Raw genomic sequence first — 27,900 nt, 5'->3', positions numbered from 1 at the left:
GAATCACTTGGATAGGTAAAAGCATTCCGAAGTTATTACCACATAAAGTGACACATGTCAGATTAAAATAATGAGGCTCTGTCAGGAAGGACAAAGTGGCCAAAGCGGGAAGGGGTTAATGTTCATTACTTTCTTGTCATACAGTATGGACACAGCTGTTATTTTTTCTTTCTTTATCATAGATCAGTTATGGAGCTAGAGAACCTCTTCTAAGTGATAAAAAGCTTTACCCAAATTTCTTTCGAACAGTCCCGGATGACAAGATGCAATTTTCAGCATTGGTGAAGTTATTGGAGAGATTCCAGTGGAATTGGGTTGGGATTATCACATCAGATGATGACAGTGGACAGCAGGAGTTACAACAGTTAATCACACAATTCACAAACCATCAGATTTGTGTGGAATTCAGCGTTCTTCTATCTGATAAGAATTCTAATATTGTCCCTCCAGCTTTACAGGCATCATCCACTGGTGTGATTATTATGTGTGGATCCTTTAATCTGGTTTACATAAGGTTTTTGTTCAATGCAATTCATGTCCTAAGTAATAAAACTCTTATCCTTCCAAGTTCATGGTCACTTAAAGAAGAACTTATATTGTGCATAGAAAATGAAGTTCCTGCTAATTGTAGTTTAGTGTTTTCACTCCCCATGAACAATATTGCAGGAATGAGAGAGTTTCTCAGTAGCATTCAGCTATCTAGTCGTCCTAATGATATGCTGCTTCTAGATATTTGGATGCTTGTATTCCATTGCTTATCAGGAAACAAAGACAAGGATTTTCTATTGCCAATGATGTATGACGATCCATTTCAAAACTGTACTGAGGAAAAGCGATTTACCACAGAATTTTATCATCCTCAAGATACAACTCCTTACCACGTGTACAAAGCTGTCTATATTATGGCTCAGGCTCTGCATGAAATGAACATTTTTCTTAACAATGGAAAACATAAAATATCCAAAATATATGACTATAAAAGAAAGGTGGGTATAATGTGCAGAAAATTCCTTTTAATTATTATTTTTTTTTTTCTGTAAAGAGGAGAACAAGAGAAATATATTAGGAAAGATAAACACATATATCATTATAGGCTGGAGCTAACTCCAATAATATAATAATTTTTGCACTAATGATAAGCTGAAAAATAACAACCAATAGATCACAAAACTCTTATGGCTCTCAGACCACTTGCATCTAGTGGTGGTTGTTGGCATCTGTGAATATTGTTGTTCACCAATGAAAAGCTGTGGCTGTGAAGGATCATTCAGAACTTTTGGAGTTTTTGAGCTTTCATCTTACTGCCCTACCTGCTGCTTAAGAGAGGAAAGCAGAAAATCCTAATGTCATTGACCTGATTGGATCATTTGTTTGTCCTCAACCTTGACTTATTATTAGATTTTAGAGGGGATGGAAGCAGTAAAGGGGCTTAAGATCACTGTCATAGTTACTGGTGCTCGTCACAAATAGAAAACCATCTAAGTTTTGCATTTGCATTAGAAATATTGGACACCATTCTTCACATGGCATGTTAACAAATGCCACCTTAGTAGGACTGGTTCTAGGAATGACATAGAATTATTTTCACTTAACAAGTAGCAGTTGAGAATCATCACTGACAATCATAAAGCAATAAACAGTTCAATGGAAGCATAATGCAAAATGAGTATAGAAATATAGTAGGATAAGAGAACACATGTAACGGACAGAAAAATATAGAGTCATATTTTGTGTAAAGGCCACCTGATATATTACTCTATAATAAGAAACAAAAACAGGGACCCCCATAGAAGGAAAACGAAGAATCCAAATAATAGTTTGTCATACAACTGTACACCGATCAACTACGCGGATATGCAGCCCCATATACAACAAGCCGCCATGCACTGTGTTCTGACACCTTTTTATCATAGTCAGCAGTAACTTGTGCTACATTAGCTCTTCTGTGGGATCAGACCAGATGGACTAGACTTCACTCATTAGACACATCCATAAACCTTGAGCGCCCTCAGCCCTGTTTCTGGTTCACCGGTTGTCCTTCGTTAGACAACTTTTGGTAGGTACTTACCGCTGCATAGCAGGAACACCCTGCTTTTTGGAGATGCTCTAACCCAATTAATAAATATGTAAGTAGGAATCCACATCTCAGTTATCTCTCCAACAAAGACTGGCAAGGCTGCTCCAGAAAATATTATATTTGTCTGTAGTCAAATACAAAGATATATATCGGCAGTATCGGCCGACCCTCTAATATGTATGGGGGCCTTCCGGAACTCTACTGATGATAGATGTCGGGGGAGAGATGGATCGACAGTTGGATTTAGTTGTAAATTCTCTCTCAAGGTGTGTAAATTAGATTTTATCATTCAGGTATTTGTAAATCAATGAGATGGGTTTGATAGGTGTTTATACTTGTGTTAGAGGTAGTTCAGACCAGGATAAAGACCTGTCCATGCTTACTTTATAATAAATGTGGTTGTGTTCAGATGGCACTGGTTTCTTTTGGGTGCTCGAGGTAGGGTCCCAAAGCTTACCGCCCAGTACTCACTATAGCAGCGCTACATACGCTTACCGCCCAGTACTCCCAGTACTCACTATAGCAGCGCTACATACGCATTATATTTTGCACCGATCCAGTCCCCAGCACGGCTCAGTGCCCGACGAAGGTCTTATCGACCGAAATGTCGACGTCGCACATGTAGCCTCTGGCATCTATCCAATAAAGATATATTTTTGTAACACAAGCAAGGTGTGCCAACTACAAATTCTTACTTTATAATAAAGTTATGTTAGATACAGAGCTGGAAAATAAGTAGAGACTTTAGTGGAAGTGATATTTTTTTGTAAACTTGAAAGACATGGGAATAAGACCAGTTCATAGGTTATCGGCAAACATAATTATTTCAGATGAGTAGAGACAGTGCTTGGAAGTCACTGATGTCAGAACAGAAGATCTCTTTTAGTTTTAGAATTATAGACGGAAAGTCTGATTACTTGCAGGGTTGGGGTATCCTGCGGAGCTGTGATCGGAATAAATATATAATAAGTCCTATATTGAGTTATAATGAGTACTAAACTTACTACGGGTTGTTGAAATCAGTCTAACGCCCTGCTTAGATTATTAGTGTCTTCTATAAAATAATCCTATGTTCTATGTTTTATATGATCGCCTAAATTATTTCATTTTTTTAATAATTCTTGACATTAGCTTTCAGACATAACTAAATAAACATAGCAGACAAGGGAATGTGCAGAACTTGCAAGATATATTTTTTAGAAATAGTAATAGCCTTAAAAAAAAAACTTTCACTACGGGAGACCTACAAAAATAAGGACATCCCTAAGATACCCTAATAGAGTTATACTAGGGGCATGGCCGGCCTTAGATACGTTCGACCTGCTTGATGTCTCTGTCCATATATGGACAGTGACATCAGCGGAAACTCCTGAAGCGCAATGCCCAGTCACAGCGTTGTAGACGCTATGACCGGGGATTCCGCTCCAGGAGAAGCCAATGACGTCATGGACACAGACGACAGGAGCTTCTCCTGGAGTGGAATCAACGGTCACAGCGTCGGCGACTCTATGGACGGGGATTCCGCTTCAGGAGTTTCCCCTGATGTCACTGTCCATATATGGACAGAGACATCAAGGAGAGCTCCAGGAGCGGAATCCCCGGCCACACAGGGATTCCGCTCCTTCCGGGAGCTACAGTGGCGCTATCTATACTGGAAGGGGGGGGGGTTTGCTATCTACAAGGGGGCTGTGGGCTGTGTGGCACTACCTAAAAATAAGGACAACTGTGCTGGAGCACACAAAATACCCAGCTTTCCCGGCTATCAAATAAATGTGTGGAAATAAACTAGGATAAATCTTTTATTTAATCTAGCTAAAAGGATTAATCATTTAGCTAGACTAAATAAAAGTTATGTCACATGATATTTTTCAGAGCTGCTGACTGGCTGAAGGGATGATGTGATACAACAATTCACTCTACACAACTAGTAAGTGTTTTCTAAACAGTCCCTAGTTTGGTATTTCGAGGGGCTGTTTAGTGGTTTTAATTTCACTTACTAGCAAAAGTCTATTAGTGCTTCACAGTGATGCTCTTACTTATGGGGGTCTGTACTAGTAAAAAGTAAAATGTTCTCTAAATTACATCTAGCCCCATAAATATTAATTTCCATGACTTGCATAAAGCTGATGAATAATAGATCGGAATTTCCTTTGTGCCGTTATCAAAAGCACTTTTTAATCTTATAAAACGAGCAAAGTAAAAAAGAAGGAGAATTTGTTTTACAGAAATAAAGTAAAAAAAGTGGATAGCTCACCCAAATCGGACATATCTTCCTATGACGTGCACGGATGGCCTGGTGAACCTCAGGTCAGGACAGAATCCAAATGCAAAAAGTAACAATGTCAAGCTCTTCCTCGATTAAAAAGTTTCACTAAAGTTTCTGCATTATGCAATTAAAGTTAGCAACGGAAAAGACACTTAATACATTTCAAGCCACACTGGCTTTTAATCACATCAAGAGTATTCTGAAATTCCGGTGGTGAAAACAAAAGCTAGGAAAAATTTTGCACCAATTAGCTGTTCCAGCTGCCTCAGGGTGCTGGAAGCTATGCAGTGATCGGTGCCGGAACCAAGTGGCTTCAGTCAGAGTATAGCAGCTTAGCCGGGTTACTACCGCTCTGTTTCTTTCCACTTGAATAGGAGCAGAGTTGCAGTACTGCAGGGAGATTCTGGCCACCAAGAAGGTGGGAGGAAGGACGTTTTATTTGGTGGATTGGAGGGGATTCGGTCCAGAAGAAAGGTCTTGGGAGCCAGAGGAGAACATCGATGCCCCTGTCCTCATAAGGAAGTTTCTCTCCCGCTCTGGTCTCAAGAAGAGGGGGCGTAAGAGGAGGGATACTGTAACGTCTATGGCCACGGCCCGTCATTCTGACTTACCCCTCGACGGCCGTGGCCATGGACATGTGAGTTCCCTGCAGCCTCGTCCTCCTGTGAGGCGCCGGCACTCACTTCCTGGTATCGAGACTGTCTCCCGGAGGGCGCGCGCGCCCGCGCGTGCACAGTCTTAAAGGGCCAGTGTTCGCTAAATGTGTCTGCAATCAAGCCCAGAATGCTACTGGACTATTAAAAGGGCTCTGCCCTCTTGTTCTTTGCCTGAGCGTTGTTCGTTACCCAAAGTTTGTCTTGTAAATGGTCTCCTAGCGTCTTTCAGTTCCCAAGTGTTCCCTGTTCCTGTATCCTGTATCCTGTTTCCCGTGCTATACTGGTCAAGTACCGTGCTGAACTGTTGTCGTGTTGTGCTGTATTCCACGCCTGTTCTGCTACTTCACGCCTGATGTCTACCTGGTGCCTGGTCCCAGCCGAGCCGCATTGCTACTGTCTGAGTTGCCACAGGTACCCCTTCTGGACTATAGACTCTGTACTATACCTGTATGGCCAGCTGCCATCCCGCTAGGCGGTACGGCCTAGTGGGTCCACACCCGGCATCGTGACAGTACCCTCAGGCCATGGACTCTGCTGGTCACTTCAAGGGCATGTCACCCTCCCAAGCCATGCAGGTGGACCTGCAGGATCTCTGAGCAAGACAGGATCAACTTCTTGTGGCAGTGTACTCCATGGCTCAGCAGCAAGGGGCGCTAACTGGTTCCCTTCCTGCTTCTAATCAAGCTCCTCCGATCGACCCTCCTGCAACACCTCCCGGCAGTTCTGTTTGGATCCTCGGTTCTCACTGCCATTACCTTCTCGGTAACATGTAGACGCAAGTACGTGCAGGGTGTTTCTGAACCAATGCCATATCCATTTTACCCTGCACGCCCGAGCATTTCAATCGGATGGAACCAAGATCGCCTTCATCGTGTCTCTACTTGCCGGCAAGGCCCTGGCATGGGCAATCCCAATCTGGGAACGTCAGGGACCCGAGACCCAAGACTTACAGGGGTTTGTGCGGTAATTCCGGACTGTTTTCGAGGAGCCAGGACGAGTCTTGTCGGCAGCCACTGCTATCTTCAACTTTTGCCAGGAAAACACCTCCGTGGGCGAATGCACTATCCAGTTCCGGACCTGGCAGGAGAACTGTCCTGGAACAATGAGGCCTTGGTAGCATCCTTCTGGCATGGTATATCACCCGAGATCAAGGACGAACTTGCTGCTCGAGATCTACCACCTGCCTTGGACGACCTGATTCTGCTTGCTACTCAGGTGGACATAAGACTGAGGGAGAGATCTCATGAGGTTGGACAAGAGAGACGGCTTCCTAGACTGGCGCCCAACTTCCAGCAACCCCTTTTGCATCCTTCTGCTGCTTTGCCCGAGGTTCCGATGCGGGTGGATCGACTAAAATTGTCCGTTCAAGAGAAGCAGCGCAGGTGCACCTCTGGACTCTGTTTATATTGCGGCCTCGCTGGTCATGTCATGCGTCTGTGTCCTCAGAAGCCAAAAAACCCAATGCCAAGGTTTGGCTGGAGCGACAACCCTGGGCGCTACTGCATTTAATCGAGAACTCTCCTCCAAACTGTTCATTCCCGTGACCATCATTGCTGGCGAGAGGCCCCATCCAGTATCTGCCTATGTGGACTCTGGCTCTGCAGCCAATTTCATCTGCCAAGACCTTGTGGATCTTCTTCAGTTGCCCACTGTCCTGCTGTAAAGGCCGTTGATCGTTGCCTCGGTAGATGGACTGCCATTGCCTGACCCAGTTTTGTCTGTGACCAAGCCATTAAGACTTCAAGTAGGAGCTCTTCACTCTGAGCTCATCTCCCTGTTTGTCCTGCCCAAGGCTGTGCTGCTGGGTTTGCCTTGGTTCTGTTTGCATGCCCCAGTCCTGGATTGGAACTCTGGATAGGTTCTCCAGTGGGGCCCCAAGTGTCTTGACCGCTGTCTGGGTCATATCCCTCCACCGCAGCCTCCTCCGCTTCAGTCATTGGCAGGGTTGCCTTTTTGTTACTCTCTGTTCTCTGATGTCTTCAATAAGAAGGAAGCAGAGACCTTGCCGCCACATCGAGCATATGATTGCCTGATCGACTTGGTTTCTGATTCGTCCCCTCCTCGCGGTAGAGTATACCCTCTCTCCTTGCCTGAGACCCAGTCTATGTCTACCTACATTAAGGAGAATCTGGAGAGGGGCTTCATTCGTAAATCCTCATCCATGGCCGGAGCTGGGTTTTTCTTTGTCAAGAAGAAAGATGGATCCCTCCGACCCTGCATTGACTACCGAGGTCTTAACCAGATCACGGTGAAGAACAGGTACACATTGCCTTTGATTTCGGAACTGTTTAATTGCATACGGGGGGCACATTTTTTTCTAAACTGGACCTGCGGCGGGCCTACAATCTGATCCGTATTTGTCAAGGTGACGAGTGGAAGACTGCATTTAATACACGTGATGGGCACTATGAAAACCTAGTTATGCCCTTTGGCCTGTGTAATGCCCCCGCGGTCTTTCAAGAATTTGTCAATGACATTTTTCGTGATCTCCTCTATATCTGTGTTGTGGTGTATCTCGATGACATTTGGATGTTTTTCCCCAGATCCAGTAACTCATCAGAGCCATGTCCGCCAGGTGTTGCTTTGTTTAAGGGAGAATCATCTTTATGCCAAGCTGGAGAAGTGCGTGTTTGAAAAAACAGTCTCTTCCCTTCCTGGGCTATATCATCTCCGATCAGTGTCTTAAGATGGACCCTGAGAAGGTAAAGGCTGTCCTGGAATGGCCACGCCCCCAAGGCTTAAGGGCCATACAACGCTTCCTGGGATTCGCCAACTTCTACCGGCTGTTCATTCCGAACTTCTCATCCTTGACAGCCCCCATCTCTACCCTCACTAAAAATGGTATGAATGCCCAGGTGTGGAATCCTTAAAAAAAGCCTTCACGTCAGCCTCTATTCTTCACCAGCCTGATGTATCCCTACAGTTCTCATTAGAGGTGGACGCTTCCTCTGTTGGTGCTGGTGCACTGTTGTTCCAGAAAGGTTCGAAAGGCAAGACTGTGGTATGTGGCTACTATTCTAAGCTGTTTTCTTCCGCAGAGCGCAACTACTCGATTGGGGATCGGGAGTTACTGGCCATCGAGCTGGCTCTGCAGGAGTGGAGACACCTACTGGAAGGCCCAGCCCATCCTATCCTGGTCTTCATGGATCACAAGAACTTGACCTATCTACAAACGACACGGCGGTTGAATCCTCGTCAAGCCAGGTGGTCATTGTTCTTTATCGGTTCCGGTTCGAACTCCGCTACCGACCTGCTGACAAGAATGTGAGGGCCGATGCCTTGTCTAGGTCATTTGAAACAGAGGACACTGTGGAGCCCCCACAGAATATTATTGATCCTTCCTGCATCTTCTCTGTGAACCCTCTGTAAGTTAGAGACATTCCTTCAGGACTTTTGTACGTCTGGCAGACAGAGGAAGAATCCTTCGCTGGGGTCACAGTTCCAAGCTGGCAGGTTACGCGGGTGCTCATAATACCCAAGTTCTAATCACCCATCATTTCTGATAGCCCACACTGCCAAAAGACATCATGGACTTTGTCTCCACATGTACGGTATGCGTAGCAAATAAAGTTGCCCACTCCAGACCAGCTGGTCTGCTCCAACCACTGCCTGTGCCCGTTGCTCCCTGGCACCATGTTGCAATGGACTTTGTCACAGATCTGCCTCTCTCTGCAGGTTTCAGTGTGATCTTGGTGGTGGTGGATCGATTTTCTAAAATGGGTTATTTTGTCTCCTTGACTAGTCTGCCTTCTGCTGCGTGATTGGCCGACCTCTTCATTCAACACATCTTCCGTCTGCACGGCTTGCCTCTGCATATTGTCTCGGATCGAGGGGTCCAGTTCACCTCGAAGTTTTGGAGAGCACTCTGTGGTCTCCTCGGTGTAAAGTTGGACTTCTCTTCCGCCTATCATCCCCAGTCCAATGGGCAAGTCGAGAAGGTTAAACAGATTATGGAGAACTATCTGCGTCACTTTGTTTCCATATGGTATGATGACTGGGTGCAGCTGCTCCAGTGGGCAGATTTCTCCTATAATAGCCACACTAGTGAGTCCAACACCTCCAGTCCGTTCTTCATCGTTTACGGCCAACACCCTCATTTACCTCTTCCTCTCTCTACTATGTCCCAGGTGCCTGCAGCTGAATACCTTCAGGGACTGTAAAGGATCTGCCAGGCACAGCTTCAGGGTTAACTCCCTTAATTAATCAGTCAGCACCTGAATCTACATCCCTGAGACTGACTCCAGCTTCCACCACTCAGGCTGGCAGGCTTAGGAGTGGGAGAGCCTATCGCAGCCTGGCCAGACTCAGCTAGCTCCCGCCCTCTGTCTATTTATACCTGCATTTCCTGTTCCTCCTTGCTTGTTATTCTTTTTCGTGTGGTTTCCTGGCCCAGCTACAGCTCCTTCTATTTTGTTCCTGCTCCATACTGACCCTGGCTTACTGACTACTCTTCTGCTCTTCGTTTGGTACCTCGCACACTCCTGGCTTGACTTGGCTCGTTCACCACTCTGGTTGCTCACGGTGTTGCCGTGGGCAACTGCCCCTTTCCCTTGCTTGTATTCCCTTGTATGTTAGTCGTGTTTGTCGTGCACTTACTGAGTGCAGGGACCGCCGCCCAGTTGTACCCCGTCGCCTAGGGCGGGTCGTTGCAAGTAGGCAGGGACAGAGTGGCGGGTAGATTAGGGCTCACTTGTCCGTTTCCCTACCCCCCGGTCATTACAGGGACTTTCTGCAAATATGGCAACAGACCCGATCTTCTATTCTGCTGGAGGTGGACCGCATGAAGAGAAAGGCAGATACTAGAAGACGGGATCCTCCTCAGTTTCTTATAGGTACGAAGGTCTGGTTGTCTTTAAAGAATATCCGGCTGAGAGTGCTGTCCTGCAAATTTGCTCCCAGGTTCCACGGACCCTTTTAGATCCTGCTACAAATTAACCCTGTGTCTTACAAGCTGCGGCTGCCTCCTACCCTCAGGATCCCTAACTCCTTCCATGTCTCCTTGCTGAAGCCCGTGGTTCTGAACCGCTACTCCGGGACTCCTAGTTCTGCAGTGGCTTCTGGCGGCTCGTCAGGGACTTTGAAGTAAGGGAGATTCTGACCACCAAGAAGGTGGGCGGAAGGACGTTTTATTGGGTGGATTGGAGGGGATTGGATCCAGAAGAGAGGTCTTGGGAGCCAGAGGAGAACATCGATACCCCTGTCCTCATAAGGAAGTTTCTTTCCCGCTCTGGTACCAAGAAAAGGGGGCGTAAGAGGAGGGATACTGTAACGTCTATGGCCACGGCCCGTCGTTCTGACTTACCCCTCGACGGCCGTGACTATGGACATGTGAGTTCTCTGTCCTCATGTGAGATGCCGGCACTCACTTCCTGGTATCGAGACTGTCTCTCGGAGGGCGCGAGCACGGTCTTAAAGGGCCAGTGCACGCATAATTTCAGGAAGTCTGCAATCAAGCCCAGAATGCTACTTTACAATAAAAAGGGCTCTGCCCTCTTGTTCTTTGCCTGAGCGTTGTTCATTACCCAAAATTTGTCTTGCAAATGGTCTCCTAGTGTCTTCCAGTTCCCAAGTGTTCCCTGTTCCTGTATCCTGTTTCACGTGCTTTCCTGGTAAAGTACCGTGCTCAACTGTTGTTGTTGTGTTGTGCTGTATTCCACGCCTGTAGCGCTACTCCACGTCTGATGTCTACCTGCCGCCTGGTCCCAGCCGAGCCTGCCTTGCTACTGTCCGAGTTGCCACAGGTACTCTTTCTGGACTATAGACTCTGTACTATACCTGTTTGGCCAGCTACCATCCCGCTATGCGATACGGCCCAGTGGGTCCACCCCCCACATCGTTACAATAGCTTCCAGTGCCTAAAGGCAGCCGGAACAGCTAATTGATGCATCTGGATGTTGGACCCCCACCACTCATATACTGATGACCTATCCTGTGGATAGGTCAGCAGGATAAAAGACAGCCCCTTACCTGGACAACCCATTTACATTTTCTCGATTTATTTGAGACTTATTTATATTGAGATTTATTTTTCTGGCACAATCTACCATCCACTTTAAATGTTTTCAGCTAGTCTATTGTGTACGCTATTGAATTTTGCCTTATAACTATCACCAGTATAGCACGCTGATTTAATATTTTTTAATAGTCTAGGTGTTGACTTTAGATGTAAAATTGTCGACCCCCAGTTGTAGGTCCAATAAAGATGAAGACTTGGCATTGGTGGAATAAGTAAATTTGAAATTTAAATTGTTGCAGATGATGTGAGATATAAATGATGGTATGGACACATTGCTCTTCCCCAGTATGAGGATATCATCTATAAAGTGCTGTACAAGTTGATATTCTCATTCATTTTGTGAAGGAATAAATTTAGGTCTCCTCTCACAATGCCACAAAAAGATTTGCCAATGCCAAAATTTTGCACCCATATGAGCTCCCAGGATCTGTAAACAATAAGTTTCATTAAGGAAAAATTAATTATGGGATAACAATTATCCTGTCACATTAATTATGTATTCACAGAGATCTTCCGTATAATAACTATACTTATATAGGTGATGTGCTAGCACTGTCAAGGATAAATCATGTGGTATAGACGATTTTACAGAACAAAAATCACAAGTCAGCCACACAATTATGTATCTTTTCACACAAAATTATGAAACATCTTAAGCCCCTCCTTACTTTTCATTATGTACCCCGCTATACGCGTTACAAAGACTGCACTGGACTATCTAGCTATCCACAGAATTTTTTGTTCAGTGATCTGATGTCCAATATTGTACGGCAAAGTGGAGGTGGGAATTCACCATTATATGTTTTTGGGAGTCCATGGGAAATCTGTGTTGTTGGAAAGTCCACACTCAAATGCTTTGCTAGTTTTCATCAAATAATCCTAGTCTAATCTCTTTAGAGATAATGGTGTCAACAATGTCCCTGAAAGTAGGTGCGGGATCTGAACATAATTCTCTGTATATTGATGGATCAATTAAGATGTATTTTTTTGTTTCGGAGAATAGGTTTCCCCAAGATCCCTCGCCCAATATAAAAAATTAGCTCGCTTGGCAATCCCCACATCCCCGTTTAGAATATTATAGATTTTTCTTGTATGGCACAAATCACCTTTATTAGGATCAGATAAATATTTGCTAATAGCCTCCGATATATAAACTATTTTATTGGGAAAAGATATTAACCATGTCTTAATCTGTATATATTTATAGACATCCCTATCAGGGACTCCAAACTGGAAGTTAAAAAAAACAAAAAAAACATTGTATCATTTAAGATGTTTTTTTGAAACTTCTTTACTTAAGGCAAATTTTTAACATTAGAGCAAAAGGCAGTGGACACTTTTACGGTATCCAAACTGCCAGTATCAAAATGGGCACGCAAGCCCAGCATCAAGAAATCAAATGGCTGGTACAGAGATAAAAATACGGAGTGATACAATAAGAAAAACATAGAACTAGATACAACTGAAGTTAGAACAAAAAAAATAATGTATGTATACAAAAATTGCAAGTGGGAATACATGAGGGGTTAAAAGGAGTTAGGATAGCTTGAGACGCCCCAAGGACCCGACATATTCATAAACTTAGCATGTTGCCTATCTTCCCAACTGGCGCGCACCTCCATCCCACACAGATGATCCATCTTGTCTTGCTGCAGAGTGATATCACACAACAAAGGCCATTGAGAATCCATTGAAAAAAGTAACATTAAAATTTCTTTACACTGTGTATTTAATGTGTTAAAAGTCAAGATAAAGATGGCTACATCTGTACTAGTAGAACTCTGTTACCACTTCATACTGATGCTCTTACTAATAGGGGCTGTTGTAGTGAAAGGTTTTCTAACTAAATCTTCTCTGAATTATATCCGTCTCTTTCATTATTATTATCATCCATGACCTGTATAGAGTTAATAATTAATAGATTGGAGTTTTCTTATCACATCACTGTTCATCTTTTAAAGCTGACAAAGTACATAAAAGAAGGAGGATTTTCTTTTAACGAGAATGGAGATTGGATAACACCACTGAATCTTTATAATTTGCTAGTAATTGGATGTAGCGATTCTCCAACAATGATGCTCAGAACTATAGGAAGAATTGATGCATCACTTCCAGAAGATAAACAGCTGCAGATTAAACCACAGATTGTAACATGGAGGAAGAACTCGGTATGTTACTATGAAGCCGTTTACTAGCATTTAATAAGCCTTCTAGTATTGATCTTTATCTAACCCCTTAGCGCTCTATGATGTACAGATGTAGCAATCCTTATCTTGATTGTGATAACTTATCACTCATCAAAGCCATTGAATATGTCAAGGTAATGTTTCTTGCCACTGTGTATTTAATGTGTTGAAAATCAAGTTAAGATTGCTACATCTGTACGTCATGGATTGCCTTGTCTAAACGCCCCATATCAAACATGTACGTAATGGGATCGGAAGGGTACAGAAGCTGCGCCTGTGCGAACAACAGGAAGCCTGGCAGTGAATAAAACCAGCACTGCCCATTCATGTCTATAGAGAGGGACAGCGCATGCTCGTCCTGCTCTCCAGCCGAAAACGGCGACTAAAGACCTTTCATTCTTGGCAATTGTGTAAGTCCCAGAGGTTGGACCCCCCCACTGTTGGTACTTTTGATACCTGTATGATTGGCAGATTATAAAAGTAAAAAAGAGGTTGAAACCCCTTTATTATATGTTTATTGCGGGCGTTGTCTTACTCTGATGAAGGGAAGACGTACTCTCCATGAGCTTCTGCTAAATCCCGTGCATATGCTGATCATTCAGTTTCAAAGTATTCTCTAACTACGGAAAGCTGAGGGACAGATTGTCTGGCACCTTTATCTCTAGTTAGGGGTGCGTGGCAAAGGATCACTCTGACTATTAACTCCTTAAACCCCCCTTTTGTGCCTCCCCTGGGAAAGAGTATTGTATGGACTAGAAAATAGTCTCACCGCCCAATACAGCTAAGTGTCTAGTGCCCAGGATAAGCCAGACCGATGAGATGGCAACTATGGTTCTGTGATACGATGTTAGGTATGAGTGGGTTTGTGCATATTGTGGTCACTATAAAGATCTTCTATGGTTTTCAAATAAACCAAACATGACAGATGGTTACGAGCAAAATAATATTGTGGAATGTGCGGAGTCTCAATTGTGAAATCAAATGATCCCTAGTCTATAGTTACCTGGAGAGGTACAGCCCGGACACTATTACATTACAAGAGACACATTTAAGAGGACAGAAAATACTGTCGCTCATGGGGGCCAGGATCGGGCATACATATCAGGCTATTTATTCTAACTATGCAAGGAGAGTATCCATTCTAGTGGGTAAATCCATTCCAAATGTAAAGTTTTTCCAATAGAACAGTCAGCAGAGAGATACTGTTAGGGGCGCGTGTACGCAATAGTGGGTATATACAGTGGATATAAAAAGTCTACACACCCCAAATGTTAGGTTTTTGTCATGTTACAAATTCAATACAATTTAAATCATTTCAGAACTATTTCCACCTTTAATGTGACCCATAATCTGTGCAATTCCATTGAAAAACAAACTGAAATCATTTAGAGGGGACAAAAAAAAATAACAAAACTAAAAATATTGTGGCTGCATAAGTGTGAACACCCTCTTAAAACTTATAATTGGGGATGTGGTTGTACTCTAGCCAATCACAATCAGTACACAGCTGCCTTTATTTAAAGAGATTCTGAGTAACCCTGTAACGTCTATGGCCGCGGCCCCTCGTTCTGACCTAAACTCTGACGGCCGCGGCCATGGACACGTGAGTTCCCTCCAGCATGTCCCCCCTGTCAGACGCCGGCACTCACTTCCTGGATCTGAGACTGTCTCCCACAGGGCGCGCGTGCCCGCGTGTGCACGGCCTTAAAGGGCCAGTGCGCGCACAATTGCAGGAAGTCTGCAATCAGTCCAGAATGCTGCTGAACTATAAAAAGGGCCCTGCCCCATTGATCTTTGCCTGAGCGTTGTTGTGTACCTAAAGTTTGTCTTGCAAATGGTCTCCTAGTGTTTTCCAGTTCCCAGTGTTACCCGTTCCTGCGGCCTGTACCCTGTATCCTGTGCTACCGTGCTACGGTGCCTCTGTGCCGTCTAGAGTCAAAGTCGAGTTGAGTCTTCCGCTGCATCTACTACATCACACCCCACCGAGTGCCCGTCTACTGCCGGAGCCTAATCTTCAGGCTGAATCACCGCTACTGTCTACATTGCCTCAGGTACACTTTCTGGACTATAGACTATGTACTGTACCTGTTTGGCCAGCTGCTGTCACACCCTGCGCCATAATGGTACACTCAGGCCATGGACCCCGCTGGTCAAGGGCCTGTCATCCTCCCAAGCCATGCAGGCGGACCTGCAGGATCTGTGAACATGACAGGATCAACTTAGTGTGGCAGTAGACTCCATGGCACTGCAGCTAGGGGTGCTAGCTTTTTCCTTCTCTGCTCCTATTCCAGATCCTCCGATCGACCCTCCTGCTACACCTCCTGGCAGCTCCAGTTTGGATCCTCGGTTCTCGCTGCCATTGCCAACTTGGTTCCATGGAGACGCAAGTATGTGCAGGGGGTTTCTGAACTAATGTTATATCCATTTCACTCTGCACGCCCAAGCATTTCCTTCGGACGGAGCCAGGATCGTCTTCATTATGTCGTTACTTGCCGGCAAGGCCCTGGAGTGGGCGAACCCAATCTGGGAACGACAGGGACCCGAGACTTCCAGGGGTTTGTGCGGTTATTCCGTATGGTATTCGAGGAGCCTGGACGAGTCTCGTCGGCAGCCACTGCTATATTTAACCTTCGCCAGGAGGACACTTACATGGGCGAATACACCATCCAGTTCTGTATCCTGGCAGGAGAACTGTCCTGGAACAATGAAGTCTTGGTAGCATCCTTCTGCCATGGCCTATCCCCCGAGATCAAGGACTAACTTTCTGCTCGAGATCTACCACCTGCCTTGGACGACCTGATTCTACTTGCTACTCGATTTCAAGAAGTTTGACAGGAGAGATGGCTTCCTAGACTGACGCCCAACTTCCAGCAACACCTCTTGCCTTCTCCTGCTGTTCCACCCGAGGTTTTGATGCAGGTGGATTGGCTTAAACTGTCCTTTCAAGAGAAACAGCGCAGACACACCTCTGGACTCTGTCTATATTGTGGCCTCGCTGGCCAAGTCGTGCACCTGTGTCCCCAGAAAACATAAAACCCCAATGCCTAGAATTGGTTGGAGAGACAACCCTGGGTGATACTGCATTTAATAGAGAACTCTCCTCCAAACTGTTTATTCCTGTGATCATCGTCGTTGACGAGATGCCCCATCCGGTCTCTGCCTACCTGGACTCTGGCTCTGCATCCACTTTCATCTGCCAAGACCTTGTGGATCTTCTTCAGTTGCCCACTGTTCTTCTGGAAAGGCCGTTGATCGTTGCCCCGGTAGATGGACTGCCATTGCCTGACCCAGTTTTGTCGTGATCAAGATGTTAAAACTTCAAGTGGGAGTTCTTCACTCTGAGTCCATCTCCCTGTTTGTCCTGCCCAAGGCCGTCATTTCCGTGCTGCTGGGTTTGCCTTTGCTCCGTCTACATGCTCCAGTCCTGGATTGGAACTCTGGAAAGGTTCTCCTATGGGGCCCCAAGTGACTCGACCACTGTCAGGAGCATATCCATCTGCCTCAGTCTCCTCCGCATCAGTCATTGGCAGGGTTGCCTCCTTGTTACTCTCTTTTCTCAGATGTCTTCAACAAGAAGGAAGCAGAGACATTGCCACCACATCGAGCATATGATTGTCCTATTGACTTGGTTCCTGATTCGTCCCCTTCTCGCGTTATAGTATACCCTCTCTCCTTGCCTGAGACCCAGTCTATGTCAGCCTACATTAAGGAGAATCTGGAGAGGGGCTTCATATGTATATCCGCATCCCCGGCCGGAGCTGGGTTTTTCTTTGTCAAGAAGAAAGATGGATCCCTCCGACCCTGCATTGACTCCTGGGGTCTCAACCAAATGACGGTGACAAACAGGTATACATTGCCTTTGATTTCGGAACTGTTTAATCGCATACGGGGGGCAAATTTTTTTTCTAAACTAGACATGTGGGGGGACTAAAATCTGATCCGGATTCGTCAGGGTGACGAGTGGAAGACTGCATTTAATACACGTGATGGGCACTACGAATACCTAGTCATGCCATTTATCCTGTGTAACGCCCCCACAGTTTTTCCAGAATTTGCCAATGATATTTTTTGTGATCTCCTCTATGTCTATGTTGTGGTGTATCGCGATGACATTTGGATTTTTTCCCCAGATATTGTAACTCATAAGAGTCATGTCCGCCAGGTGTTGCTTCGATTAAGGGAGAATCATCTTTATGCCAAGCTGGAGAAGTGTGTGTTCGAAAAAAAATGTCTCTACCCTTCCTGGGCTATATCATCTCCGATCAGCGTCTCAAAATGGACCCTGAGAAGGAAACGGCTATCCTGGAATGGCCACACCCCCAAGGCTTAAGGGCCATACAACGCTTCCTGAGATTCGCCAACTTCTACCGGCTGTTCATTTCCAACTTTTCTTCACTGATGGCTCCCATCTCTACCCTCACCAAAAAGGGCATGAATGCCAAGGTGTGGACTCCGGAAGCAGAAGCCGCATTTAAAACCTTAAAAAAGGCCGTCATGTTAACCTCTATTCTTCTTCACCCTGATGTATCCCTACAGTTTTCATTAGAGGTGAACGCTTCCTCTGTTGGTGCTGGTGCACTTTTGTTCTTGACAGGTTCGAAAGGCAAGACTGTGGTATGTGGCTACTATTCTAAGCTGTTTTCTCCTGCAGAGCGCAACTACTCGATAGTGGATCGGGAGTTACTGGTCATCAAGCTGGTCCTGCAGGAGTGTAGACACCTACTGGAAGGCACAGCTCATTCTATCCTGGTCTTCACGGACCACAAGAACCTGACCTACCTACAGACGGCTCAACAGCTCAATCCTCGTCAAGCCAGGTGGTCGTTGTTCTTTGCTCGGTTCCGGTTCTAAATCCAGTAACGACCTGCCGACAAGAATGTGAGGGCCGATGCCTTATCTAGGTCGTTTGACACAGAGGACACTGTGGAGTCCCCACAGAATATTATTGATCCTTCCTGCATCTTCTCTGTTAACCCTCTGCAAGTTAGAGACATTCCTCCAGAAAGGACTTTTGTACGTCTGGCAGACAGAGGAAGAATCCTTTGCTGGGGTCACAGTTCCATGCTGGTAGGTCATGCGGGTGCCCGTAAGACCCGAGACCTAATTGCACGTCAGTTCGGGTGGCCCACGCTGCCCAAATACATCATGGACTTTGTCTCCTCCTGTACGGTATGCGCAGCAAATAAAGTTGCCTACTCCAGAACAGCTGGTCTGCTCCAACCACTGCCTGTGCCCGATGCACCCTGGCAGCATGTAGCAATGGACTTTGTCACAGATCTGCCTCTCTCTGCGTGATGCAGTGTGATCTGGGTGGTGGTGGATCGATTTACTAAAATGGCTCATTTTGTTCCCCTGACTGGCCTGCCTTCTGCTGCTCGACTTTGCCGACCTCATGCGCTTATGCATGTAATTGTATGTGCGTCCTATAGTTGCGCCGCCGTCCCCCTGAGATAGGCAGTGTGTAATGATGGGGGTAGGGAAACGGACAAGTGAGCCCTAATCTACCCGCCACTCTGTCCCTGCCTACTTGCAATGACACACCCTAGGCGACGGGGTACAACTGGGCGGCGGTCCCTACGCTCAGTAAGTGCACGAGACAAACAGACAAGGGTACACAAAGCAGGGGAAATGGGGCAGTTGCCCACGGCAACACCGTGAGCAACAAGAGTGGTGAACGAGCCGAGTCAAACCAGGAGGGAACGAGGTACCAAACGCAGAGCAGGAGAGTAGTCAGTAAGCCAGGGTCAGTATGGAGCAGGATCAAATAGTTAGAAGCTGTAGCTGGGCCAGGAAACCACACGAGAAGAATCACAAGCAAAGGAGGAACAGGAAAGGCAGGTATAAATAGACAGAGGGTGGGAGCTAGCTCCATCTGGCCAGGCTGCGATAGGCTCTCCCGCTCCTAAGCCTGCCATCCTGAGTGGTGGAAGACGGAGTCAGTCCCAGAGACACAGACTCAGGTGCAGACTGATTACCTATGGGCGTATACACAGAAGTTGTGTCTGGCAGATCCTTTACACAGTGGGCCGTCACCTCATGGACAGTGCAGACCTGCCCTCCCCCTCCTCCCCATCAGCAATGGCCCTATTTCGACCAGAACATAGCTCACGTTTACTTGCTTTCTTTGAACAAGCTGTGGAAACATTGTCCCTGTCCCCCTCCTTCTAGGGAGCCTCTATTGTGGTCATTTACAAAACTGGGAAGCAGCGAGACCAATGTGCTCATGTAGACTGATAGCACTTATTAACTTTGATTTAAAAATTATGGTAAAGGTATTGGTATTAAGGTGGAAGGCAGTGATCCTGTCAATATTTGGGACTGCCCAATCAAAGTTTTCTGCCAGGCAAGACGAAAAGGTCGTATGAACGGTGGAAGAGAGAGATCCTCGATCTAGAGCAGGGGTTTCAAACTCGGCCGGGTAAGTGGGCCGCATATAGAAAAAATGGGAAGTTGATGGGCCTCATTACTTTCAAATTTGATACAATACAAAATTATCGTTAATCAATTAGTTATTTGATCTACTATAACACTATATTACTATAATAATAATAATAATAATAATACATTACTATAATAATACCACTAGGTTTAAAATTTGAGATAATTCTCCACGTACTTATTTCAACAATCCAGTTTTCCAGTTTAAGTGTTGCTAAATGCAGTCTGGCGGCTCAGCTAGCAGCGTTTGGCAGACACACATGTCAAGATTAGGCCACCCCTTTTTAGATAGTGCCAATGTGCCCTCTGTGAATGCTGCCGCAGTGTCCTCTGTGGATGATGCCGCAGTGCCCTCTGTGGCTGCTGCGGCAGTGCCCTCTGTGGATGCTGCCGCAGTGCCCTCTGTGGATGCTGCCGCAGTGCCCTCTGTGGTTGCTGCCGCAGTGCCCTCTCTGGATGCTGCTGCAGTGCCCTCTGTAGATGCTGCCACAGTGCCCTCTGTAGATAATGCCACAGTGCCATCTGTAGATAATTCAACACACCCCTAGATATTGCCACAGTGCCCTCTGTAGATAATGCAACACACCCCTAGATAATGCCACAGTGTCCTCTGTACATACTGCCACAGTGCCCTCTGTACATAATGCCACAGTGCCCTCTGTAGATAATGCCACATTGCCCTCTGTGGATGCTGCCACAGTGCCCTCTGTGGAAGCTGCCACAGTGCCCTCTGTAGATGCTGCCACAGTGCCCTCTGTAGATGCTGCCACAGTGCCCTCCGTAGATCCTGCCACAGTGCCCTCCGTAGATGCTGCCACAGTGCCCTCCGCAAAATGCTGCCACAGTGCCCTCCGTAGATGCTGCCACAGTGTTCTCTGTAGATGCTACCACAGTTCCCTCTGTAGATGCTGCCACAGTGCCCTCTGTAGATGCTGCCACAGTGCCCTCTGTAGATGCTGCCACAGTGCCCTCTGTAGATGCTGCCACAGTGCCCTCCGTAGATCCTGCCACAGTGCCCTCCGTAGATGCTGCCACAGTGCCCTCCGCAAAATGCTGCCACAGTGCACTCCGTAGATGCTGCCACAGTGTCCTCCGCAGATGCTGCCACAGTGATGTCAGGCGCTTGCCCAGAGCTGGAGTCCCGGAGCAGAGCCGCTTCTAGCACTCTGCCTGGGATTCCAGCTGTTCTCCTGACATCCTGCTCTGCGGAAGCTCCTGACATATTGGTCGATGTATGGACACCGATGTCAGGGAATTCCACAGAGTCCTGGAGCAGAGCCGATACTAGCGCTCTGCCCGGGTCTCCGCTCTAGGGTAGACCCTGCCACACTGTCCATATATGGACAGTGATGTCAGGGAATTCCACAGAGTCCCGGAGCAGAGCCGATACTAGCGCTGTGCCCGTGACTCCGCTCTAGGGAAGACCCTGACACACTGTCCATATATGGACAGCAATGTCAGGGAATTCCACAGAGTCCTGGAGCTGAGCCGTTACTAGCGCTCTGCCCGGAACTCCGCTCTGGGGCAGACCCTGACACACTGTCCATATATGGACAGCGATGTCAGGGAATTCCACAGAGTCCCGGAGAAGAGCCTATACTACCGCTCTGCCCGGGACTCCGGCTCTGGGGAAGCCCCAGACATCGCTGTTCATATGTGAACAGCGATGTCAGTAAATTCCAGAGTCTCGGAGCAGAGCCGATACCGGCGGCTCTGTGTCCCGCGGGCCGCAGATAAAAGCCCCAGGGGCCGCATGCGGCCCACTGGCCACGTGCTTGAGACCCCTGATCTAGAGTATCATCATTGTGGTTGGTGCTAGAGACCGTCTTATGCAAGTTTAATTGCTTTACAAAGTATATTTGGTGCCTGTGAGACTGAGAATATCCGTTTTTAACCCCTTGGAAACACAGCCAGTTTTGCCCTTGTGGTAATAACGTGGGAATGCTTTTACTTATCCAAGCGATTCTGAGATTGTTTTCTTGTGACATATTGTACTTTATGTTATTGAAAATATTTCATCAATAAATTCAATATTTAATTGGGTAAAAACACCAAAATTTAGGGAAAATTTGGAAAAATTAACATTTTTTTTAAATTAAATGTATCTGCTTGTAAGACAGATAGTAATACCACACAAAATAGTTACTAGTTACCATTTCCCATATGTCTACTTTATATTTGCATAGTTTTTTTAACGTCCTTTTATTTTTCTAGGATGTTACAAGGCTTAGAACTTTAGCAGCAATTTCTCACATCTTCAAGAAAATGTCAAAAAGCTATTTTTCAGGGACCAGTTCAGTTCTCAAGTGGCTCTGAGGGCCTTATATATTAGAAAGTCCCCATAAATCACCACATTTTAAAAACTACACCCCTCAAAGTATTAAAAACCGCATTAAGAAAGTGTCTTAACCCTTTAGGTGTTTCACAGGATTTAAGGCAAAGTGGAGGTAAAATGTACAAATTTTATTTTTTTTGCCGAAATTCATTTGTAATACATTTTTTCCTGTAACACAGACGGTTTTACCAGAGAAACACAATTAAATATTTATAGCCCAGATTCTTTAGTTTTTAGAAATATCCCACATGTGGCCATAGTGTGCTAATAGACTGAAACACAGGCCTCTGAAGCAAAGGAGCATCTAGTGAACTTTCAGGCCTCCTTCCTATTAGAAAATATTTTAGGCACCATCTCGGGTTTGAAAAGGTGTTGTGGTGCCAAAACATAGGGAAAACCCTCAAAAATACACCATTGTGGAAACTACACCCCAAGGAATTAAACTAGGGGTAGAGTGAGCATTTTGAGCCTACAGCTTTTTAGCTAAATTTCTTTCTTTCTATTTTTTCAAATAAAATATACAATGTTTTCATTTTTACAAGGAATAATTGAGAAAAAGCACCCAGCATTTGTAAAGCAATTTCTCCCAATTACGAAAATACCCCATATGTGGTCATAAACTTATGTCTGAATACACGGCAGCCATCAGAAGGGAAGGAGCGTAATTTGGCTTTTGGAGCTCAAATTTTGCTATAATGCCATGTCACATTTGCAAAGCCCCTGAGGGACGAAAACAGTGGAAACCCCCCAAAAGTGACCCTATTTTGGAAACTACACCCCTTATGGAATTTATCTAGGGGTATAGTGAGCATTTTGACTTCACAGATTTTTTTTGCAGAATTCATTGGAAATAGTCTGTGAAAATGAAACTCAAATTTTTTTTCTCCAGAAAAAATAGTTTTAGCTAAGATTTTTTTCAAAAAATGTAGGTACCATCTCAGGTTTGAAAAGGTATTGTGGTGCCAAAACCCTCAAAAAGACACCATTTTGAAATATTCATCACCAAGGAATTAATCTAGGGGTATAGTGAGCATTTTGATCCCACAGTTTTTTTGCAGAATTTAGTGTAATTATGCTGTGAAATTAAAAATTTGAGTTTTTCGGATAAAACGTGGAAATTTTAAATTTTTACAAGGAATAAAAGAGAAAATGCACCTGAACATTTGAAAAGCTATTTCTCCCAATTACGGCAATATCCCACACGTGGTAATAAACTGCTTGTTCGACGCACATCAGGGCTCAGGAGGGAAGGAGCGACAGTTGGCTTTTCAAACTCAAGTTTTGCTGGAATAGTTTTTGGGTGTCCTGTTGCATTTGCAACGCCCCTGAGGGACCAAAACAGTGAAAACCCCCCAAAGTGACCCCATTTTGGAAACAAAAGCCCTCAAGGAATTTATCGAGGGGTATAGTGAGCATTTAGATCCCACAGGTTTTTTGCTGAACTTAATGGAATTTGGCCGTGAAAATGAATATCAAAATTTTTTACACTAAAGGAATAAAGGAGAAAAAGCACCCCAACATTTGTAAAGCAATTTCTCCCGAGTACGGTAATACGCCACATGTGGTCATAAACTGCTGTTTGGACACAAGGCAGGAGCGCTATGTGGCATGCAGATTTTGCTGATTTGATTTTTTGGCACTATGTCACTTTTGCAAAACCCTGAGGTATCAGAGTACAGTGAAATCCCCCAAAATGTGACCCTATTTTCGAAACTACACCCCTCAAGGCATTTATAATTTGCCTGGACAAAGGACAGGACTCAGAAGTGAAGAGCACAGTACGCATTTGAGGCCTATTTTGGTGATTTTCACAGCATTGGCCAACAATTGCAAGGCCCTGAGGTCAAATAGTAAAACAAACCCCCAAGTAGTGACCCCTATCTTGGAGACCACTACAGTAGGGCATACTAAGGGGTGCAGTGAGCATTTTGACCCAACGTGTTTTTTCATTAGAAATGAATGCATAGCGGATGCTGCAAAGTAAAAATTTTAATTTTCCATTGATAGGCCAATGGGTGCGTGAAAATCACGCGCACCACACGGAAGCACTTCCGTGGGACGCGCGTGATTCGCGCAACAGCAGTGAAAAGGATGAATGAAAACAGAAAAGCACCACGTGCTTTTCTGTTTACAAACATCCAAACGGAGTGTCATAATGATTGCGGCTGCGCGAAAAGCATGCAGCCGCGCATCATACGAGGCTGACACACGGAGCTGATAAGTGCCTTTTGCGCACGCAAAACGCCGCGTTTTTTGCGTGCGCAAAACGCACACGCTCGTGTGAATCCGGCCTCAGAGGTACATATGTAGCCATCTTTATCTTGACTTCTGATGCATTAAATACACAGCGGCACGAGACTTTAATTTGACTATTTCAATGACTTTTTAATTGCTTTGTTGTGTGATATCACGCTGCAGCACGTTATCAGAGTCAAGATAAACTTGGCTGCATTTGTACATTCAATTTTGAATACTAAACTGGGTTTCTCCGCTCTCTGGAGACTCATCTATTGGGTCCAATAACAAATCTTATTCCAACCACATATGGCTGAATTTTGTATAAACACCTTTTTAATGCTAGAAAGTCGGTTCCCTAAACCGGAAACATTCATTTCCTATTCCGATTTACCCAAGTACAAGTTAACATACTCTAGTAAAGGAACATCAGACCATTTTTTTTTATTTGGGACCCATGGCTCAATGCCTGAACCTGGATAAAATGTCCTAACAGAATGCTCTCATGCCACACTGTGCCCACATTATACAGAATGAACGTTTCCAAAACCCACAAATAATAGTCCTTATCCTCCATTGATGAACTTGCTGTCTTGTCCCTATTCACTTTTATATATTAAATTTGTTGTGTTTTTCAATGAATTAAATGAAAAACTATTGATTTGAATGACTTATATCACTAGATTCCAAAAGGTCGATGTTCTGAACCCTGTCTGCCAGGAACCAGAAAAGTTCTCCAGGAGGGATATCACATATGCTGCTACAACTGCATCTCATGCTCAGAAGGAGAATTTACAGATCATTTTGGTAGATTATTTCACCATCGACTTATCAATTGCAGAAACAAATTGTATTAAGAAAATATTGTAGTTGTACTGCATAAATTCCGGTTACTTTTACAATTGCACAATAATAATAATAATAATAATAATAATAATAATAATAATAATAGTAATAATAATAGTAGTAATAATAATAATAATAATAATAATAGTAATAATAATAGTAGTAATAATAATAGTAATAATAGTAATAATAATAAACACAAGCATGTAAACAATCTATGCAATCCAATATAAAACGTTAACTGACTAATAAAATATGAAAACATCCCACATAATAAACATGCTCTCCAGTCTAAAACCAGACCAGTCCTTTCTTGAATTCAGAGAGGATTCCAGCTATGGTAGGACAACTCCTTATATTTGGATTTAGAGATGGAAGGAAAGATACTGTTGATAGATATATTCTCTTGACACTGATGATATTAGCTGTTGCATGATAACTTATTACTTGTTACACCAAAAGCCATTAAATTCTGTTAAATGGAGCTGGGGTGCAGTTCCCTGCATATCGGGTGGTCAGCGCGCCTTTGTATGTGCAGGGACAAACAGTGAAATGGCGACAGTAAATAACCTGCGTTGTGGCCCCTCCATTATCAGGATCAGTGGGGGTCCTAGAACTATTAAGCAGATATTCTAGCAAAATACCATTACTTTATCAGATAGGAATAGCCCTTTCATGTTTTTCTTACAAAATTTGAATCCTGAAGTAAAATATCTTATTTGTTGTTTATTTGTAGACAGTGAAAATTGCCAGAGATGTCCCGAAGATAAATGGTCGAATGAGGGAAAAAACAATTGTGTTGTCAGAGATTATGAGTTCTTGTCATATGAGAATGATGTTCTCTCTTTAGTCTTTTCCACCATCTCCATATTCTTCTCTCTTATAACTGTTTTTGTAATTGGAATATTTACTTTATTCCGGAACAATCCCATTGTCAGAGCCAATAATCGGAACCTCAGCTTCATTCTACTCTACTGTCTCATGTTCAGCTTACTCTGTGTTTTTCTCTTCATGGGTCGTCCAGTGGATATAACCTGCATGCTGCGACAAATCTGCTTTGGAATCTTCTTCACAGTAGTTGTGTCTTCTGTCCTGGCCAAGACCATCATAGTCTGCATAGCATTCAAAGCCACCAGACCCAACAGCTCCTGGAGAAAGTGTGTGGGAGTTAAGCTTCCTTATTCAGTAGTGTTGATCTGTTCCTCTATACAAGTTCTGAATTCTCTTATTTGGTTGTCCATTGCTCCTCCATATAAAGAGTTTAATCTGGAATATTCTAGTAAGATCATCATTCAGTGTAATGAAGGTTCTGTCTTGGCCTTTTACCTCATGTTGGGTTATATGGGGTTTCTGGCGGCTTTGAGTTTTGTTCTAGCTTTCATGGTGAGGACATTACCTGATATCTATAATGAAGCCAAGTACATCACCTTCAGCATGCTGGTGTTCTGCAGTGTCTGGATCTGTGCCATCCCAGCCTATCTGAGCAGTACAGGGAAACACATGGTCACTGTGGAGATATTTGCCATATTGGCTTCAGGGGGTGGGATACTGAGCTGCATGTTTTTACCTAAATGTTATAATATCTTCACAAAGCCTGAAGTTAACAGTAAAGGACACGTGTTACATAGACATGTTATGTGAATTATTCTCTAAACTGAATTTCATTAATGTTTTTCAATTTCCTGTATGTATGTTTTGGAAATTCAGCAAAAACGAAACTGGAAAAATATTAAACACATATATTATTCTGCAAATATCCATTCCTTGCTTTACTTTATAATCACTGTCTGTTGCAGGTTGTTTAGTGCTGGTATCTATGGCTACATTTCTACGAAACATATTACTAATTCACTAGTATTCCAATATACACGAACATTTATTAGTATTTAAAGAACATATTTAAGGAGGATTACACTTGGCTTATACATTGAATGGTCACTTTATTTGAGATGCCATTGTGAAGGATGATTTATTTGCTTATATTCTCTGTATGAAATTACATTGTGAATTATCAAGCAGGATGCCGAATTACTAAGATATGTAATATGTGAAAGTGATGATAATGTTTAAACGATTTAGTTTCGTGCAGCAGCCATCTTGTCTGGAGTTCCCATCTTGGTTCTTTTGTAGTGAATAGAAAACTCATTGTTCCTTTAATACAAGTAATGTTGATTTCGTATGTTTTATCTTTGACCTTGGTTCCCATGCGAAGATGGACAGGGAGTGAGATGGGAGGATGGCAAGTATGCGTGAGGGAAGGTCTCCCCCATCTCCACGAGAATATTCTGTCCAAGAGAGAGATAAGACACTTGTAAACATAATGTGTGAAGAATTATAATGATGTATCTGGGATGTATTTTATTGTATGCTTTTTACTGAATAACAAATATTGTTACATTGTCTCTGATTGGTTTACCTCAAGCCTACACCTCTTCTGAATTTCAGTTTAACAGTTTGAGTTTGGTAATAAATCCTTCAGAGGAGCATTTTGAACATTTCAGCGTGTCTGTGTGTTTTCTTCTTCTCTCTCGTTATGTATCGGTGAAATATCCTAATTAAGATTCTGACTAATGGAGTCTTGCCTTGAGAGTCTGTTGGGACTCGTATAAATTTCAGTCTAATATATTTTGAGTGATGGATTTCCACGACAGTAATGGTGCCGAAACCCGGGAAGATTGCACGTCTGATAAGCTGTCACTGGAGAGGTCTGGCTTTGCATCTGTGAATTACAAAAAACCGCGGTATGTAAGGAGCTTATTCTTACACCATTCACACATGTATTGCGTAAGCCTTGGAATCTAGCTGTCAGACGTCACTTCTTTATGGACGAGACTCCTTAGTCAGA

General features: G+C 44.3%; 1 protein-coding gene across 1 annotated transcript in view; it reads left to right on the top strand.

Annotated features, from left to right (window-relative positions):
* The window catches only part of LOC142740721 (vomeronasal type-2 receptor 26-like), a 53,637-nt gene extending 26,057 nt beyond the window's left edge, over positions 1–27,580 (top strand). Inside the window, exons 6-9 of the mRNA XM_075853707.1 lie at positions 183–986; positions 12,977–13,183; positions 24,893–25,016; positions 25,792–27,580. Of these exons, the coding sequence (XP_075709822.1) occupies positions 183–986; positions 12,977–13,183; positions 24,893–25,016; positions 25,792–26,696 (2,040 nt within the window). The 3' untranslated portion in view covers positions 26,697–27,580. The remainder of the gene's footprint in view (positions 1–182; positions 987–12,976; positions 13,184–24,892; positions 25,017–25,791) is intronic.
* Positions 27,581–27,900: the final 320 nt, after the last annotated feature.

This window comes from Rhinoderma darwinii, chromosome 1 (genome assembly GCF_050947455.1).
Source record: "Rhinoderma darwinii isolate aRhiDar2 chromosome 1, aRhiDar2.hap1, whole genome shotgun sequence".
NCBI lineage: Eukaryota > Metazoa > Chordata > Amphibia > Anura > Rhinodermatidae > Rhinoderma > Rhinoderma darwinii.
This window is presented reverse-complemented; position numbering and strand designations above follow the sequence as displayed.